The sequence below is a fragment of the Macrotis lagotis genome, chromosome 8 (assembly GCF_037893015.1).
Source record: "Macrotis lagotis isolate mMagLag1 chromosome 8, bilby.v1.9.chrom.fasta, whole genome shotgun sequence".
Lineage (NCBI taxonomy): Eukaryota > Metazoa > Chordata > Mammalia > Peramelemorphia > Peramelidae > Macrotis > Macrotis lagotis.
The window spans coordinates 183,144,231-183,164,018 of record NC_133665.1 but is presented as its reverse complement, the minus strand read 5'-3'; the positions used below and the strand labels follow the sequence as shown (position 1 = coordinate 183,164,018).

At 46.3% G+C, this 19,788-nt stretch overlaps 2 protein-coding genes across 3 annotated transcripts in view; one reads left to right on the top strand and one right to left on the bottom strand.

Moving 5' to 3' along the window:
* The window catches only part of GORASP1 (golgi reassembly stacking protein 1), a 30,565-nt gene extending 27,106 nt beyond the window's left edge, over positions 1 to 3,459 (top strand). Inside the window, exon 9 of the mRNA XM_074199110.1 lies at positions 2,136 to 3,459. Within this exon, the coding sequence (XP_074055211.1) occupies positions 2,136 to 2,371 (236 nt within the window). The 3' untranslated portion in view covers positions 2,372 to 3,459. The remainder of the gene's footprint in view (positions 1 to 2,135) is intronic.
* Positions 3,460 to 5,441: 1,982 nt separating this feature from the next.
* The window catches only part of WDR48 (WD repeat domain 48), a 45,765-nt gene continuing 31,418 nt past the window's right edge, over positions 5,442 to 19,788 (bottom strand). For both annotated transcript variants that reach the window (XM_074199108.1, XM_074199109.1), the window contains exons 14-20: positions 19,004 to 19,099; positions 16,463 to 16,543; positions 11,001 to 11,106; positions 10,216 to 10,303; positions 9,052 to 9,128; positions 8,517 to 8,709; positions 5,442 to 7,339 (exon numbers count right to left, since the gene is read on the bottom strand). In XM_074199108.1, the coding sequence (XP_074055209.1) occupies positions 7,244 to 7,339; positions 8,517 to 8,709; positions 9,052 to 9,128; positions 10,216 to 10,303; positions 11,001 to 11,106; positions 16,463 to 16,543; positions 19,004 to 19,099 (737 nt within the window). In that variant the 3' untranslated portion in view covers positions 5,442 to 7,243. The remainder of the gene's footprint in view (positions 7,340 to 8,516; positions 8,710 to 9,051; positions 9,129 to 10,215; positions 10,304 to 11,000; positions 11,107 to 16,462; positions 16,544 to 19,003; positions 19,100 to 19,788) is intronic.

Here is a 19,788-nt window from a genome sequence, read left to right as displayed (position 1 = left end):
ATCTCTCTCATTTTTCCCAGTTTTCCTTCTAACTCCCTCATTTGATTTTCAAAGTCTTTTTTGAGCTCTGTCATAGCCTGAGCCCACTTTGTTTTTCTTGGAGTCTTTAGATGCAGGAGCTTGTGCTTCTTCATCTTCAGACTCAGTATTTTGATCCTTCTTGGGATCCTAGATAATGTATTTCTCAATGGTGTTCCTCTTGTTTCTCTGCTTGCTCATTTTCCCAGCCTGAGCCTGGTTTTGGGGTATTTCCTGAGCGTTTGGGACACTCCTGCGAGTGTCTCAGTGTGTGAGGCTCTGTCCTCCCTTCTAGTCTGTGAATGACCATATGTGTCCCCCCTCTGCCATGGGGCTGAGTTGGGGGGCCCCTGCTGTTCTATGGGGGGCCTAGACTGCAATCAGGATCTGAATGTGGTCAGAGCCCCAGAGTCCTGTTCCAGGGGCAGAGCTCAACAGTCTCTTCACTCCCCTCCCTGTGAACCAACTGTTAAGGAACACCAGAGGCTCTCTCTTTGGATCATCTGCACTGAGGATGTCAGCTGCCCACTACTAGGCAGTTGGGAAAGTTGGGAGTTCCTGGGGCTGTCCCTGGGTTGTCTGCACTGCAACCCAGTCACTGGGCTAGGCTGTCCTGGCTGGAAATGCCACAGACTCTCTGGATAGATCATTGGGAAAGGTGGCAACATCTGGGGCTGTTTGCATTGGGGAATACAGGGAATGCCAGGGGCTCTCCATTCTGGTTGGGCAGTCCAGACCAGCTGTGCTGGCTGAATGGGGGTGGTCCTGGGCACCCTCACTGGAGCTTTCCCAGCTAGTTGGATCTCTACCAGCCCACTCACTGCAGCCCAAACTACAAAAGCCTCCGCTCCCACAGCTGAGGATCTTAGGTTAGTCCTTGCCTTATCACATCATGGGGGCACTGGGTGTCTCTGTTAACTGTTGAAACACTTCCCTGTTACAGACCTTGCTGGGAGATGTTCTACTTTTTTTTTTTTTTTTTTTGCAAGGCAAATGGAGTTAAGTGTCTTGCCCAAGGCTACATAGCTAGGTCATTATTAAGTGTCTGAGGCCGGATTTGAACTCAGGTCCTCCTGACTCCAGGGCCGATGCTCTATCCACTGCGCCACCTAAATGCCCGCACTGCTCCACCTAAATGCCTGCACTGCACCACTTAGCCACCCTCTACCCTCTTCTTTTGTGGGTTCTGTCACTCTAAAATCTGTTAAGAGGATTGATTCATGTCATTTCTGAGGGAAACCCAGGAGAGCTCTACAGAGTTCCTGGCTTCTTTTTCCGCCACCTTGGCTAGAAATTCTGTTTTAACCATTTCTTTGAAATACAGTCTATCCTTCCAGAGAGTTATATCAAAGCTTGTGGTTCATGTTGCCTGCTGCCCATGCCAGAACGCTAACATTGGAAGCTCTGAGGTTTGTTCTGGTGCCTGTCTTGGATCTTGTTTACTTCTGGGCACCTCAACCCTTCTTCCCTTTTAGCTCTTCCCCCCCCCCCCCCCTTTTAGCATTTAAGACCTTTTTTCTTGGATCATCTAGTTAGAGCTAGAAGAACTTTGGAGGTTGAATTCTCCCACCTCTCCCATTGGGGTAAGGGAGGTCAGTTTGTGATTGGGGAATTCCTCCTCTTATAGTGGGAGAGGCTGTTTTTTCCCTTACTACTCCTGGTGCCCAGCATTGGGTAGGTGCTTAAGAAGTGTTTGTGGGGATTTCTCTATGGTCCATGTGACCTTGGCATTCTTAGAGGGCCGATGGAAACCACTGCTCGAAGCGGACCTCTAGAGTAATGAATGTGGGGCCGCTTTGGCCACTGGGGATTCTGACCATCTACTTCCTTGTACTTAGTTGACACTGAGCTTGTGAGCAAGCTCAGAATAGTAGTGCCATGTCAGAATTCTGAGGGTCAGTCTCTGACATTTAGGCCAGAGTCCTTGGTCATGCCCTATCTTTGACTGGTCACCCAGAGCCCATGCCAGGAGGGCAGAGGCTGTGGTCTCAACTGTCCCAGACTCTCATGGTCAGTGGGTCCTGCCCTGCAGCTGACCTCACAGGTAGAATCTCTTTCTTTACTGTTGCTGCAGTCTTGTCTTTTCCTAATTAATTACTGAATTCACTGTCTTTCAGATGAAGCTGCAGGGTTAGGGTCGGATCATGAGGGCTCTCTTGTGGATGGTTCCGGGCCACTTTTGCAGCAGCCAGATCCTTGCTCACCTGCTACCCTTCCCAACGACATCTGCTCCAAGGCAGCACTTGAGATCAGTGACGCTCCTGACCTTCTCCCAGCCCAGGCTGAGGTGCCACCTGCCAGGGACAGCGGGGTGCAAGCTGTATCCGAGGGGGCAGGTACCACTCTTAAGTAACATGCCTTTATGGGCAGCCCCTGCCCCCAGAAGATTCGCCTTGGCTTTGCGTTCTGCTGAATGTCCCTGAGCCTGCCTGAATGCATAGCAGCAGCCTCTGGTGATCCCATCCTAAATTGGAAGACTTACAGTGTGCACAGTAGGTCAGTAGCTCACTGCTTCCAGGGCTGTGGATGGCCCCCATTGGCTGCCAAATCAAGTGGCCTGCCCTGATCTTTGGAGCCTTGGGCCTTGACAAATCATGGAGATGTGGACTTGGTGCAGTCAGAGCCCCCTGACTGAACTCCTGGATTTCTGGGGTAGGGAAAAGGAGAAGCCTTCCTGGCACTTCTTGGGGACCCACAGAAGGCTGGGAGCATTCAGGGCCTGGCTTGGTATGGAATGAGTGGAATGGAATGTCTGGGCTTCCATTACTGGCTGCAGAGGGGATTCTAAACAGTTGGTCCATGGGAATGGCCTGGACAAGGAAACAGCAGGTTGCAGAGGAGCTCCCAGGTAGATGGCCGGGTCTTTGGGAGCCATGGGATTGGGAGGGCTCCTGAAGACTGAAGTGGGGGCTGCTCCTTACCCTAAGCATGAGCTTGTGCAGACAGGACTGTCTTCAGGGCTGTTTCTGCCTCTCGAGTCTGGGTCTAGATTACTTAGAGGGTAACAGAGGCAAAGGCCCGGGAGGGGATGGGCCGCATGGTACAATCATTCAGAGCAGGGACCTTACAGCAGGACATGGAGGAAGGCACTAGTTTTAGAGCTGGGGGAATTTCCCAACCTGATCACCTTGGGTTTTCCCACCAGTGTCTGTTCTTGGGGAGTGAAGGAGGAAGGGGGTAGGGTCTTGGGGGAAGGTTGGGACTAATGGAAGGTCAAATCCCTCCTGCCCAAGTCCCATTTTTCCTCTAATCAGAGAAGCACTGTTGAGCCTTGGCTTTGTGCTCAGAGCACCTGAAATATGTCCATACCTGGGCAGATGATGCCCTTGTGTAGGGGCTTGTGTGTTCTTGGTGGGGGGATAGTGGTGATGATGTAACACTAATCTGATGGCTTGGGTAGGTTCCTTGGCTTTTTGATAAAGATGTTTTAGTTTGCCAGGATTTGTCCTTGTTTTCTTCTTTGTTCTCTTGCATAAAATCCAGTGGGGCCCATGGGTAGGAGGGAGGTGGAAGGGGATGCTTCCTGCCCTTGTTGAAGGGCTGGGGAGTCTGTATGCTGACCAGGCACAAAACGAGGGCAGGGCAGGAGCTTGGGTTCAGAGTTGGCCCTTCTAAAGAGGAAGGTCATTTCAGGGCTCAGAGACAAGGAGGGGAAGATGTTCAATGAAGAGGCCCAGGAGGAAGAGGAGGATCTGAGGCGGCCGACACGACAAGCCTGGATGCAAGTTTATTCCTTCTTCAGGGAGGAAGTTAGGCCATTCCACGAGGTCGCTGCTGAAAATGTAAGAATGTGGATGAACTCCGTGGGTACTGGCGTGATGAAGAGGAAGTTTGCGCAAGTCTCTTGTGCTCCATCAGCCTCTGTTTGCTCAGTTAACTGATGAAGAGAACAGCTGCCCCTACCCAGGGGGTGGTGAAGCTGAGGTGAGGGCCTGGCACCTGCAGGCACTCTGCAAAGGCTTGGTTTCTTCCCCTTCTCCCAAATTCTAACTGGCAGCCCAGGGCCACTGTTTCAGTTCTGGGCCTCAGTTTTCTCCCAGAATAGAACTCAAAGAGCAAGCAGAGAGGTTTGAACTTGGCTCTTGCTGCTAATTAGATTGAAATGGAAGCAGTGGCACCATCCAGCTGGGACAGATCTCACCTCGGACAAGTCCCAGTTCACCACCTCTGCACAGTGTGGATAGTGGCCACATCTTGGTCAGGCTACTTCAGAAATGATGGTGACATTGCCCCCCAGTCACATTTGATGCAAAGTGGACATGGTGGGGGGAGGGATCTCTTGTGAGTCACATCGTAGCTATACATATCAATCACTGTTGCCCAGCATCCCCAGAGCTCCCCAAGATACATCAAGTTGGTCTGCTCTTACCTAAAAGCCAAGCCTTCCAGAGATGTGGATTTCTCACCACCTGGACAATTTGAACATCCTTCGTCCCCATCTGCTGTCATCCCATGTCCTGCCTGATGAGCCCAGACTGTTGTGCATTCTGCCCTTCACTGCACTGAGTCCCCTCCTCCCCACGGGCCTTGTTTTCTTCAGCAGATCACCCTCCACTCCAGAGTGGACAGGCATGCCCATATCTCCAGACGCTTCAACAACCTTCACTTACACCTATCTCTGCTTTGGTGACTCAATTTGGGAAGACCCTCTGGAATGGGGTGGGGCTCACTGTTTGAAGTCTGGCTTGTGACTTCATTGTTGCCCCCAAATGGCTCTCCCCAGTTGTGAAGTCACCTCCTTTCTGCCCTCTCTGTGGTCCTCCATCACCCTCTTCACCTCTCCAGATTTTTATGACACTCTTGTCCCCTGGCTTTCCTACCTCTCTGAGTCTCCTTTGGAGTCTCTTCATTTGGGTCACGCCCCTCCTTTCTCTTTCCATACATTCATAATCGGTGATCTCATCAGCTCCTATGGATTCAAGAATCATCTCTGCCAGTGACTCGCAGATCTCAACCTGCCCTAATCTTTTTCTCCCAACCTTGCCTCAACTATTGTCCCATAAAACCCAACTTATCTTTCCTCTTTTTAAGTTCCCCATTTCCATCTGAGGAAGGCATCACCACCCCCCACCATGCTGCCCTGCTCTTCATTTTCCCTGTTCCTTTCACTTGCTTGGCCCCTCCACAGCACCTTTCAGGCTCCAGGACTCTCCTTTGGTCCTACATCACACCAGAAGCCTTTCTAGACCTCTGATCATCTGTCGCTCTTCTGTGCATGGCACCTCCCTCATTAAAATGTAAGCTCCCAGAGGGCAGGGCCCAATCCTGGACACATGGTTGAGCCCTGTCTTGATTTACTTGAGGCAGCTCCTCCTAACCCAACCCATTTTTAAAATTTAACAACCAATGCCAAATAATTCTAGTACCAATCTGAAATCAGGGAACTGCTTAAAGGAGAAAATGATAGTGAATGAAAATAAATGCAACACAAATTTGGAATATTTTAACTAAAGCCTTTTATTCTATACAACTGTGAAATACAGATTATTTACCCTTTTGGCATTGTAGACTCTGTCAAATGTTCCTGAAATTGCATTATTGAGTTGGTTAGAAGGAAAAGGGGGAGGGAGGAAGGAGAATAAAGAGAACCCTGGTGGAGTTTAGGTCCGTGAAAGTTCAGAGGAAGTGGCGACTGCCAAACCTGGGACCTGGAAGAACTCCATTCTATCCAATGAGCGGTTGCCCCAACTAATAGATTTAGGGTCAGGAGGCAACGATGCTAAAGATGGGCAGCTGCAGCCCAGAAGGCCTCACTCTGAACATGCCCGGGTTCTCTCTCAAGGGATGTGCACATTTGAGGGGCGGAGCCCGAGCATGGTGTGTCTGTTCAGCTCCTCCAAGGGCAGAAGGCAGGAAGCAACTGCTTTCCAAACGAAGCTCGATGGGAGTGAGTGTGCCCAGGTCTTCCAGGAGGGTGACCCACTGCCCCTGGCTACTTCCCCTCCTGTCCCCCCTCTACCATAGGAGGGGCTGGAGCAAGGCCCGGAAGAAAAATCTGCATGGAACAAACCACCCTCCAAAGGCACTTGTGCTTCTGGCTTGGGACAGGAGTCTCTCGGACACAAGTTCTCAGGGTGGACTGCCGATCTCTTCTGCATACGAAACAAACAACAGCCTCTGGGGAAAACCCAAAGTTTCGTTTTTTTTCCCTGCCAAAAGTTGAAATGTTTTTCCCCCAATAAGTTAAACTCCATACAAGACCCAGATGATCATTAGAAGAGTGAAAAGACCTAGATATAACATCAGAAAAATCATATAAAACTTTGGAAAAACAAATTACTACTTTTGCATCAAATTAATCTGCTCTGATATTTCTTTACTCTGACATAAATTTTAGGTAACATTGAAATGAAGCTAAAGTTTCAGAATCCTCAAGTCTTAACAAAGTTTGGGTTTCCAGCTGGAACTGTAACCTGATTTTCAGCTGGCACCAGTTAGTTACACCTGGACATGGAGTGGGAAGGAAGAAACAAAAGGGTTAAGTTTTAATTGGCTCCTGCTGAAAAGTGTGTCGACTCCAGCATGGCGCCCAGCATCACTGGACTGACCCTGCAACTGGATTTCTGGAGTGTTATGCCTCAGGAGTTCTGAAATTCAACAGATGTCAACACGTCTGAGCACATCTGAAGCACAGTTTTAAACAAGTCTTAAGATTGACCATCCATTTTTTAATTAAGTGGGCTGCCAACAAGGGTGCCATGGTGTTTCTCCATTTTTTAAAAAAAAGACCTTGTCTCTGAATGGTGAAAACGATTTGATTTTTGTGACGGCCAGCTTGAAAGGTCATCTCAGGTACTTTCGGAATGGAATGTACTTAAAAAAAAAAGACGAGACATCGTGCAGGTTTGAGTTACATTTGAAACACAGTGACAGAGATGGCCCCCAAGTGTCTCCTAACAAGCATGAAGAGACGGAGAGGAGTCCTCAGAAAGAAAAAGGAAGCAGCATGGTCTGCCCCGGCCTGGCGGGAGCTCCTTGCACATCTCCCTCCACCTGCACACGCAGCCTCCCTCGGGGACAGACGAGTCTAGGCCGTATAGACTGTTTCTATATTACATCTCTATTAGTCACTTCAGTGAAAAGGGATAATCTTGGTCCATACTGAATCAATCGTTAGAAGTCTCGCTACTGTGGGGATTCAGTGGGCTTCACTAGGTAGTACTACTCTCGGGACCACAACAGGAAGGTCAGTAAATGAATACCCAGGAGTGTTGCCCTCACAGCCTCACGTGGACTTCTGGCGGTAATGGAGGGTGAGGTCGCCGCCACTCTTCCAGATGAAATGTTTGACTGTTCGAAGGTCCATATTTGGATCCAAAACCTGAAAAGAATGAGACAGTGTTGACCCTTGGTCCTTGGTTCACCAACATGGTGGGGGTGGGGAGATGGTGGTGCCTGTAACCAACCCTTCAGATGCAGCTTGGGCATTGGTGGGTGTCCTTATCTCTAAACCCCACATGCCTGGCCCAGGGCCCAAAGATATAATGAATGTGGGGGGCAGAGGCATATAATTTTCTTTTCTCGCACTACAATGGAGACAATGAGAATCTGCACTTTATGCAGCGACACCATCAACACACCAACAATTCACTTTGTGTGGGATAGAGATGGCCAAGACCCTTTCCTCAGCCTCCAGAAAGGAGGCTCCCAAGGGCCTGTGCCCTTATACTGAAAGGGGCAGGAAATCCCACAGGGAAAAAAGTCATCTAAAAACCTTGGCAGGGGGCAAACCTGGTACCTCAGACCTGACCTCCTCCTGCCATTCAAAGTCTAAGTTCCCTTCTGCCCTTTCTTTTCCCTATGCCAAGAGAGGACAGAAGGAAAAGAAGGGAGAACTTCCTGTAAATCCATGTTTGGGCCCTGGGTGAAGCCTCTACTAACAGTATCTCATCTTGTCTTTACCACTGTCCTGGATGGTAGGCAGGATTATTATCCCAACTTTACAAGTGAGGAAACTGAGGCAGTGGCTTGCTTTAGGGTTGCACAGCTAGGAAGTATCTGAGGCTGGATTTGAACTCAGCTCTACAAGCTGCAAGTCTGACTGTCTCTGATTCTACCTCTCACCTGGAATGCAACAGCCTTCTGACCAACCTCCCCCTTCCCCTCACTTCAACTCTATCCAGGGTTCCCAGCTCAGAACCTTTCACTGACTCCCAATAAGCCTTGTTCCTTATCCCATTTGGAGGGGGCAGCGAGTCTGATGAGCCTGCAAGTTCTCTGCTCTCCCCTCCCGCCCTGCCCCCAACACAACACTCTCCATAATTTAGACAGCCAACAGGCCTGGCGAGCCCCCAGCCCCGCTACGGCCCAAAGATGGCCTTTTGCCAACATCCCCTTGGGGCAGACTTTGGTCCCTCTGGCCACACTGTCTTGCAGGGCAGGTCTCTTGGGGTTGGGAGCAGGGGTCAGTTCACAAAGACCTGAGCCCCCAGGATCCACCATCTCTTTGTATGTCTCCCTTGGGAAAGACCCAGCCTGAGGTCCACACGTCAACTCACTTGGTCCTGGCACAAAAGTTCGATTTTCTCCTCCGCCAGTACAGCGATGTCCTCCTCCTTCTCCTGTTCTCCCGCTTTTTCATTATTGGACGAGCTGGTGGTCTGAGACTCACTGTCCAAGTTTATGATTTTCTCGTAAACATGCTCCATCACCTTCCTGACTTGGAGCATGTCACTGGCAGACAGTCTATCTCTGGGAAGGGGAAGGGAAAGGTCACGTTGTCAGAAAGGTGAAAGGCATAGAGAAAACTCTTCTACTGCTCCACTTTGGGGGGGGGTGAGGGTGTGGGGGGCTGGCTCTAGGAAAAGATGGACACTGCAGGGAGGAAGGTCTTCAAGGATGTTCCCAGGGATCCCTGCTAAGACAGTGAATTGTAGGTTGCCTTCTCATGACCTTACGTGGTAGGGAGGGGGTGCTAGACCCCAAGGCCTACACCTTGACTCCAAATTGATCAAGAATCCCAGCCCAGACATAAATGGAGCCTGTCTCAGCTAATAGGACTTAGGAAGACAAAAGGCCCAACCCTTCACTTACTTCTTTAAGGTTTTTGCCCCTGAAGATGAATGAGGTTGGAGGTAGAAGGGAATTTTGTTGAATTTGGGCATATTTTTCTGAAAGAAAACATGATATCATTACAATTTTATCCTAAATTAGTATAAAAGAGAAAGCTACCTTCAACCACAGATTAAACTCACGGTTTTTAATTAAAATTTATTTTACAATTCGATATGATTTTCTCATAACAAAGTACCAGACCCCATAAATAATAGCCTTGGAAAAAAGTCATCAGAAAAAGTGCAGAAGTGCATATCGGAATAGGAACAAAAACATGAACTACTCCAGTGGAAAGTACATGACAACAGGAACATTATAAATACTTTTTTCTCTAATACAGAACACCAGTCTTTTCTCCAAGTCCTTTAAATCCCAACAGTGTATATCATTTTATGTCATCTCACAAAGGAAGCATCTTTCTTGATGGAGGCTTTCCAAGAAAACTTCCACGTGTGAACTCCCCATGTTGGGGAGTCCTCCAATGAGCCGAGCCCCTGAGCCCCCAGGCTTGGCTCTTTCTTTTCCTCTCTAAGCAGCAGCAGCAGGTGCAGGGAAAGGTGCCTAGACCCCAGTGGTGGCTGCTTCCCCCCCCCAATGCGGCTTGAGCCCCTGCCAGGTGGCCAGAGTCGTCCGGGCCCAGGCGCTAGGAGGAAAGTGCTTCTAGGTGCTCTCAAATCTGTCTGAACCAGATGCTTGGGTGACGGGGCTCCAAGTGGAGAACTGCCTTTGCCTCTGCCAGCGTACCCCTTTGTCTTCGGCCCAAAGCCTGGCTGGTAGCGGGCCGGGCCCCGCTCCATACTCATGGCCCTCCAGCTTCCTTCTAGAGGGGAGTTTCCCAGCAAGGAAAGTTGTTCCTTCAGGGTGGCTCTCTCTCTCACACACACACACACACACAGAAGACGAGTGTCGAGAGCCCAGATGGCTTTTTAAGGCTTGGGGGGCTTCTTGGGGGCTGGTAATGCACTTTTTAAAAGTTGTAAGAGATTAAATTCCACTTTGGTCCTGTTGGGAGGGGAGGCTGGCCCCCTGCGGGCCTGACAGTCACCATTACAATGCTCTTGGTTATTCAAGCCCTGAGTGGGCTTTCATTTCTTTCCTCAGTGTTCTTTAAGAGGACAAAGCAGAGAAGAGGCAGACACTTACATCCACAGTGATGTCAATCACCCACTGGGGCACTGTCTCGTTGAGCAGCATCGACTCAGTCTCCCCTCCGGAATCCCGACACAGCAACCTACATAGACAAGTGGCAGAAAGCTCAGTGACCCAAGTGTGGGTTAGGACTCCGGAGACCCAGCAAAGGCCTGTCAGAGCTGCATCTCTGATGGAGGCACAGCCCTTGGGAAAACCTTTTAAGAGTCCCACTGGCCATCTAGGTTCCTCCAGGAGTTTAGAGAAGGATTCTCCCAAACCCCCCACCTATGATCCAACACTGACCAGGCTGCCAAGATCCCCCAACACCCCTTCTAGTCCCTCAAAAGCAGGAGGCTGGGGGTGAGGTGGTGTGTACGAAATCAGCCTCTTCCCCCAATGCCTTGAATAAGTTACTCCACATGCTGAATCTGTGACTGACTCTATCCTATTAGGAGCTCAGGTCAGATGAGGTCCCTGCCAGTTGAGGCCAGGTGCTCCAGTCTAGATCTGCATCATCCTGACACCCCCCCCCCCCCCCCCCGCACTGGCTGCATGAACCCAGGCCTAGGCATGATCTCATCAGACCGAGAGGCCCAGGGCAGACACCCCTATTTACCTGGCTGGTCTATCTGTATTATAAGCACAGAACTGCCAACTTGGTGCTAAAGAGGAGCTCAGATGCTGAATTTGACCTTAAGTGGTGGCCAGCCTCAGAATCTGACACCTGGTGAGCAGCTAGTCCCTGGAGTGTTGTCTCCAGTCAGGGGCCCGCCCTGCCCCGTCCCCCATTCCTTTACCTGAACAGGGTGCGGCCTCCAGCCTCGCCAAAGATCACTGGGGTGTGTGGAGGGACCTGGAAGTAGCCATTGCCCTTTTGGACTCGATTCTCCTGCTCACCATTCACTGTGGGAAGAGGCATGTGACATGATGAGCCAGGTCTGGAGTGGTGTCCTCTCCCTGGGGCAACCATGGCAGCCTCTCAACAACCCAAATTAAACTCCCGCAGGCAGAAACAAAGGGAAGGTATTCTGGGAGGGCCAAGTCAAAAGGGCAGGGGCTCCTTCCTTCCCTCCCCCGCCCCATGGAACTGGTACAAGTCCACTCTGCCACATTGTGATCTCTGAAGTGGCAATGTCCATAGCTACTGCTTGACGGACTTGAAGCCCGTATGCCTGGCCCCTGGACAGGTCAATGCTCAGACAAGTACTTGAAGGATCCCACACTGCTCATCTTGGTGCACCAGTGTCCCCAGGCTTCTCCATAACTATGCTCTTGCTAACATTTCTTGGTGCTTTCTCCAGAGTGGTTCAAGAAATTGGGGCAGCTTTCTCCTTAATCTACACAGTCATTTCCCTGCCCTTGGATCTGCTGTCTTTACAACCACTCTTCCCAAGTTCATAACTAGGTAGTTGAGTGGCTCAGTGGATGTGTGACCAAGGACAAGTCACTTTAGCCTCAGTTTCATCAATTGTAAAATAGGGATATTAATATCATCTCCCTGAAAGTCAAAGGATATATTTGTCTAGTACTGCATAAATTCCTTGGTGATTGAAGTAATTGGAAGAGGTAGTCCCCTGAACAACAAGATGGCAGAATACAGACATTTTCTCCAATAGAAAAGCAGTTTCAGTTGTGTCTCTCTGGTCTAGGACACTGGGAATCCCCCAAATCCAGAACTGACGCTCCAACCTCCCAGTCTATCCACCTCAAAGAAGCATTAGCAGATCCAAGGACACAGCACAGGCTTACATTAAGCTGCCTTTCTCCTTTCCAAGGCCATGGAGACTCCTGCTCCAGTCTACTCAGGCCTCAACAGCCAGTGTGGCCATAGCCACAGGACACTGTATGTGTGTGGGGGGAGCTAGGAGCACCCTACCATGGGTGACTGGAAGAGCACAGCATCCAGCTGGGGCAGAGGGGGAGTCAGGAAGGGAGTGATAAGACAAAGTACCTAAGTTTTTCAGCAAGAAAACTCAAAAAGACCTTGAAGATAGCTTCCAGATTAGTAACCTCAGACATTGTGACAGCATAATTTATAGCTTACAATAGCAAAAATGATTACACAAAACTTTCTCATAGAAAACAATAGACTGGGAATGCCAAGAAAAACAAAAAAGATTAAAAGAAAATCTCATTTTGAAGATGGGATGTATAGAGAAAATAGGGATCACAGGGATCCCAGAAAAACCTGATAGGAAATAGATCTATTCAGAACCCTGGACCAAAGAAAATGAAATTCCAATGGAAAGAATTCACAGATCGCTAACACAAAAAATCCCAAAGTTGCAAACTCTAAGACACATACACAGGGATTACATTTAACAATTCAATTCAGAAACATGTTCTTCAAACCATCAGGAGAAAGACCTTTAAATACCAAGGAAAGACATTAGAATAATGTAGACCAGGCTACACTTACTAGAAAATGTAGGAGGGAAGAGAACACTGAAGCCTGTGCCTCTGAGCTCAGCTACAGCGGAAAAGACATTCAATGAGTCCAATACATTTTTAGAAAGAAAACCTGAACTAAAGAGATTTATCCCATGAACACCCAAGTAACAGAAATATCTGAGGGGGGCAAATATGTAGCTGACAAGGACAGTATCAGCACTGGAAGAGAATGATGGGGAGACCAGGAAGAGACTTCTTTCTAAACGTGCAGCTGGAGGCAGCTTCTGAAGCAGAAATCTGGGCCTGGGAGATATCCTGCCTGTAGGGGAATCTGTTTTGTTGGATGGAGAGGGCTCTTATACTTACAGAAAAAGAACAGGCAGGAGAGTTGATGAGGGAGGAGAAGGAAGAGGGAAAGACTGAAAGGGGGAGGAAATGGAGGGTTCTGCAACAGAATGCTTCTATGAGGAAGAGGATGGCCAGTGAAGGGAGATAAGGATCTATTTTTGGAGGTAGTCGGGGTATGTGTGTGTGTGTGTGTGTGTGTGTGTGTGTGTGTGTGTGGTGGGGGCTGGTTAGTGCTTGGCTTGGCTGCACAATAATCAAGACTTTGGTGGAGGAGGGACCCTCCCATGGGGCAGTGTTCTCTTTAATCCCTGCAATAACTGGCTTGGAGGGAAATGGGACTCCAAGGGACTAAACCCTACAACTAGTGGCAGAAAGTGCAGAGGGGGAAAATCTAGCATAGACAACTTAGAAGACTAGACTGCAAGAAGAAAACGGAGAAAAGTGAGATCCCAGATAATTATATGGGTCACAAATCAGAAAATGAGGGTCTAGAGTGAAGACAATGGAAAGATGGGTTAAAAAAAGGGTAATAGGACAAATGATAAGAAGAGAAGGGGGGGGAATCTACTTGACTGATAGGAAAAAAGAAAAATATATAACCCAATGAAAGAAAAAGGAACTAATAAAGAGAACCTCAGAAGGAAAAGGCTAAAAATCATAGGATTCACAAAAAATTCGAGAAACAGATCATATCTCTCTCACAGCTATGACTGAGAAACGTAATCATACAAGTATCACTTTGGTTATATAGAACTGAAAAGCTTCTGCACAGACAAATTTCATGCACCTAGGATGGGAAGGTAAATATTTGAAAGGGATATGTCTATCAAATTTCTCTGGTAAGGGTTTATAATATCTAAGATGTACACACACAGACACATGTATATATATATATTTACACATGGGAATGATTGTTGGTCATTCTTGTTATCATAAGTACAAAATATTCACAGTTATGTGAGAAAACACTTCAAATAAGTGAAAAATCAAAACAACCCTGATATTTCACCTCAGACCCTGTCAAGTGGGCAGAAATGACAAAAAATGTTAATGTTTGGGAATTGTAGGAAAATAGGCACACTAATCCAGTGTTGCTGCTGTGAAATGTTACAACCATTGTGAAAAACAATGAAGTGACTAGAATGTTCTTGATATTCTTGATCTTTTGTTGCTCCAGATGAATTGCTACTATCTTTTTCTAGTTCCGTAAAATAGTTTTTTGGTGGTTTGGTATGGCATTAAATAAGTAATTTGGTTTGGGTAGAATTTTCATTTTTACCATACTAGCTTGGCCTAACTATGAGCAATTGATGTTTTTCCAATTGTGGTCATATAGTTTCTGGGTTTGTCTTGACAGGTAGATTTCCAAGTATTTTTTTTTTTATGTTATCTTTTGAACCAGAGATGCTATTGCTGGACTCTGGTGAAGCCATGGAGAAGAAGAAATTCCTAATATACACCAAAATATAAACAGCAGAATTTGTGATAGCAAAAAATTGGAAACAAAGATGCCCACCAACCAGGGAACAGTGAAACACTGTAACACAAGAAGGCAATGGAATATTACAGAGCTGAAAGGAATGATGAACAGATAAGCCTGGAAAGATCTATATGAACTGATGTAGTCAGTTATACATAGTAACTACAACAATATAAATATCAGAAGTAGATATAAAAATTACAAAGGCCAATAGGATTCAAATGAAGAGATAGGGAGAGAGAGACTCACTCAACTCATCCTTCTGAAAGTGGGAGACCTACAAGTGTTACCTATTCCACCTGGATTTGGGAGTTTTTCAATGTATTACTCAGTTGTGCTCCCCACCCTTCTTTTTAAAAAAAAATCAGATGGGGGGGATATACTCGGAATAATTATGGTGAAGTAAAAAACAGAATTCATCAAATTCCAGTAGATCCTTATTGCCACTACTAGGGTACAATACAAAATGCTTTGTTTGCAATTTTAAGAAACTATAATCCAGAAATAATTTAAAAATACAATAAAAAACAAAACCAAACCTAGTCACCCAGTGATAAATGGAGTCATTTTTGACTTCTCTCTCCTTCAGCTCCCTAGGTCCAATCAATTCTCAAGTCGTGCTAATGTTACTTTGGCAAGGTTTCTCATCTCTATTCCTCCTTTCCATTCCTATTGCTACCTACATATTATTTCCTGTCAGGACTTTTCCTGTCTCCAGTCTCTTTCTTTTCCACTGTCTCCTTCAGATCTGATGGGATATCACTCCCCTGCCCCAAAACCTTCACTGGCTCCTAGACAAAATACATAGCTGTCTCTTATCTGAAGTCCTTCATTATCAAACTTTTCATATTGATCTTTTTCAGCTTCCCTTTAAACTTTTCCCAAACTAGATCTCTCTAAGCCTCCTTGTTGAACTCTTTGGAGATCCCTTCTCATTCCAGGAAGTCAATAATTCTGTGACTTGAGGCTTAGGACAGCAGGCTTAAGGAGGCTGAGGCTGTCACGGTACACACAGTGCTGGCCCTGGAGTCCCAAGGCCTGAGGCCAAATGTGGCTTCAGATATATGATCCTGGGACCAGTCACTTCACTGTTGCCTGCCTCAGTTTCTTCCATCTGTAAAACGTGAATAACAACACTTACCCCTAGGATTCAACAAGACTGCATTCAAGTGTTCTACAAAGGCTTGCTGGTACAGCTATGAAGTATTCTAATGAGAACCAGAGAAGATGAGTCCTAGCCCTGGACGGTTGTCTGAGATCCTATGACCCAGATGAAAGCCAGACAGGCATTCTCTTTACAACATCCCCTTCAGTGCTCACCATTCTCTCTCTTGGACAATGGCCTTTCTGATAAGCCCCAATCTGCTTCTTGGTCATTTCTGCTCCCTCATGGTCCTGCAAACCCTCTTCCACACAGGAAGGTTTTTCAGATTTTGCAGACAACTGAAATGCCATTCCTCCCTCCTTCCATACAACTCGGTACCCTTGGATTTCTTGTTCTGGTACCATCATGGTCCTCTTCTACTGGGTCTATTCCAGCTGATCCAAGTCCTTCCTAAAATTTGGCATCCAGGACTGAAGCAAGTGCCTCCCAAGGGGTCTGGGTCAGGGCTCATTCCTTTTCACACAATAGGCCTGTCAACTCCCCTACTCTGGAAATTTCATCTCTATCAGTGCAGTTAAAACCAAATGAATTATTTGAGCTACCATGTCATCTCTGGGACTGAGAATGAGCTTGCTGAAAATCCACAGGTCTTCTTCAAGTAAATGGCTTCTTATAGTCAGAGACTCTTCAACTGTCTGCACAGTGGCCAGAGATCTTTCAGCTCAAAGCAGGATGGGTCCTTGCTGACAGAATTATTGATCAGAAGGTAGTAGAAAGAAGTCTCTGCTTGTAGCAGATCCTGACGATAAGGGAACTATGCCCAGCAAAAATCACCACCCTCCTTTGGACATGGTTTTGACTGATATATTAGACCCACACTGGCCTGGCTGCCCCCCCCCCCCAAATCCTAACATTTGATATGAGTAGAGTCATACCGGTCTCTCCTGGCCAGTCCTTTTTTTCACCTGGATCCTGCCCTCCAAATGTGTTAGCTCTTCTTCCTGGTTTGGGATAATCTGCAAATTGGAGAAATATGCCATCTATACCTTCATTCAGATCAAAATGTTGAACAAAATGGAACAAGAATAAATTTTCCTAAAGAAATCACAATTTTTAAACAACTAAAAATGCAAAGATGAAACTAATGACTACTCAACAAATGAGCCCTTTTTTGGGTGTGTTTTGAGGAATCCCAAAATCTCAGGGTCAGATAAATCCTCAGATAGCATTTAGTGTGGTGTGATGGAAAGGGTGGCAGGTTTGGAGTAACTGAAATTGGGTTCAAATCTGAGCTCCCAGGGGTGGCTAGGGTGGATAGAGTACCAGCCCTGGAGTCAGGAGTACCTGAGTTCAAATTTGGCCTCAGACACTTAATTACCTAGCTGTGTGGCCTTGGGCAAGCCACTTAACCCCATTTGCCTTGCAAAAAACCTAAGAAAAAAAATCTGAGCTCCCAACTCAGATTGTGCTTTTTTTTTTTTTTAAACTTTGTGACCTACTTCCCTCCCTAACTCCCAGCCTCACTTTATGCTCTGGAAAATGAAGGGGTTGGACCAACCATCTTCTAGCATCTGAACTACTGGCTAACCTTTACTTGGATCATAAATCCCTTCCTAAAATGTTCCTTAAAATGATCAACCAGGCTTTGCTTGAGAACCTTTAGGGAACTAGTTTGTCTGTATTTTCTACCCAAAGGTCCTGCCTTTACAGCCAAACAAAGCTAATCTAATCTTGGTTTTCCATGACAGCCCTTCCCCCCATGGTGGAAGAACTAGATCATTATTCTGCAGTTTTCCTTTGTCTAAGCCTTAAGTTTTAAGTTCTTCAGCTGGTCCTCTTATGCTAGGTCTGGGTTTGAATCTTCCATGGGGACAAACTTTCAGCCTTGGAGAATAGATTTGAGCTTTTTGAAACAGCTCAGGTACTTGGCTCTAAGTCTTGGGTACATAGTAGGCCCAATTATTTTCGTCAAAAATTGGGTGCAATTAGAGAGACCAATTTTCTTATGGTTCGTAAACTGGATTGTAAGACAATAATCCAAATGGGATTTCTTAAATGCTAGCTTCATACTTCATAAGATATTTTGTCTTTAGAAGTTCATTCTCAATATTTAGACCACAGGACAGAGACTGCCCAGAATTCCACTTTTTAAAAAAAATTTTATTTAAAGCAATGGGGTTGCCTAAGGTCACACAGCTGGGTAATTATTAAGTGTCTTGAGACTGGATTTGAACTCAGGTCCTCCTGACTCCAAAGCCAATGCTCTGTTCACTGCGCCACCTAACGGCCCCCTAGAATTCCATTTTTTTTAAAAAAAACTGGCTCATGGAAAATATTAAACAAGACTGGCATTAGCAAATGGTTTAAAACTGAAAAAGCAACAAAATTAAGAAATCAAAGACTTCATTTCTCTGACATATAGGCAACTTGATAAATACTTGCCATATATTGTCAAAAATAGAAAAATAAAAAATACATACACTTAGTGTGAAACTAAAGCTACAGGGAATATTTATCGAGAAGGGATTTTTCTTGGGCAGCACTTGTAAAGAATGTATCTGGGTTTAATGGAAACAAGTGGCCCTTCTTGTCTGGGCCCCAAGTGGTCATATGATCTCTGGGCTACAGAGCCAGTCTTGGTTTTCTTATAGAGAAGGGTTCGTACTCTGTTGGCACAGCCTTAGCGAGCCATGGGGCACCTGCACCTTGCAGCCATGCAGCAGACTAGGGAAATTTTCTGTATCACTGAGAAATTCTCAAAACAATTATAATCACTCTTTGTAGTATCATGGCTACCACAACAGTAACTTAAACTTAAGTTGTACTTTAAGATGCCTTACTACTCTACCCATTATTTACCTTGGTTTTGTTATGTACAAGTGACCCAGAGGCAGAAATAAGGTGCATGTAAGAAGAAACTCACTTCACTTAACATGAGCCTCTGAAAGGGGAAGGAGCTATCTGGGGAAAATGTCTAAGCCAAGAGAGGCTTGGACCAGAAGTTATAGGGGGTTCCTGGTCAGATTCAGGCCAGTCCCTGCTGACCCTGAGACTTTCCATGACAATTGCATTCATTATCTCCTTTCATGAAGGAGTGGTAAGGCTGAAAGGAGAATGTGACAGAGATATTGATCTATAAACTACAATGTATATTATTGGGACACAACCAAGAGGGAAAAAAGGACCAAAGGAATTTGGGTAATTTTTCCTGGGGATACAGAAAATCTTCATGAAGTCCTGCTGCACCATCTGCTGGGGATGTCCTGGGTTTAGAAAGGCTTGACCAGCTCCAGGCAGAAGGTCACCAATCCTGGTCTGTCTTGGCTAACTTCAGAGACTCTTCTCCTTAAGCCATGTGATATTAATTTAGGGAATGGTATCACTAAGGTGTGGAGCACTGTGATCTAGTCTGTAGGGAGAGTACCTACATGGATGAAAATTCAGGCTTTTACAAAATAAATGTAGAAAACACTAACCATGGTTCATTTCATTTTCCTCTTCATCCATTGGATTAACATGAGTTCTGGGCCAATACTCTAGGAGAGCTTGCAGTAAAAGCCCTCCCAAGTTCACTGTAAAGAGAGTTTACATTTTATAAAAAAAACAAAAACAAGAGATTATAAAACATAAATCACATCCTCACCAATTTCACTGTACAAATGCCAACACAGGGTGAAGCTCTAAGAACCAAGTCCTCCTTCAGGGTCTCCCTCCCTCCCTCCATGTGCCTCTGATGCCAGGAGAGGCCAAGCCCTGACAGGCTGCAAAAGTCTCAAAGGCCGGGCCTGGCCACACTGGGCCTGTGGCTTTCCTGGGAAAGTGAGAATTTTAGCACGAGCAGGCAGGCTAGTTGCTACAGGATTTCAATCTTAAAATACAGGTATTTCGGTAAGAAATCTAAAAATATGAACATCTCAGATAAAGGTGACAACGTATTTGATTATTCAAGGAAAATTTATGTTACTAAAACTTATACATGTGGGTTGACTTTAGCCCACTATTATGAAAGATATATGACTTTTGTCTGATTTATCTTGGCCCAGAATAAGTTACTTTCACACACAGGCATTCCAAAAAAAGTTAGTAACTGCTTCTTTTGAAGGGTATCATGAAGGGCTTCTGAATGAAATTGCCAAAAGCTCTCAGAAAAGCACAGTAAGCCCACTTAAAATCTACTTCTAGTCCTTCTTTAATGAGGTTTCAAGCTCAGGAAGCCCTGGAAAAAGCAGGAGTTCTTTATCAGCGCAGGGGTCCTCAGTCT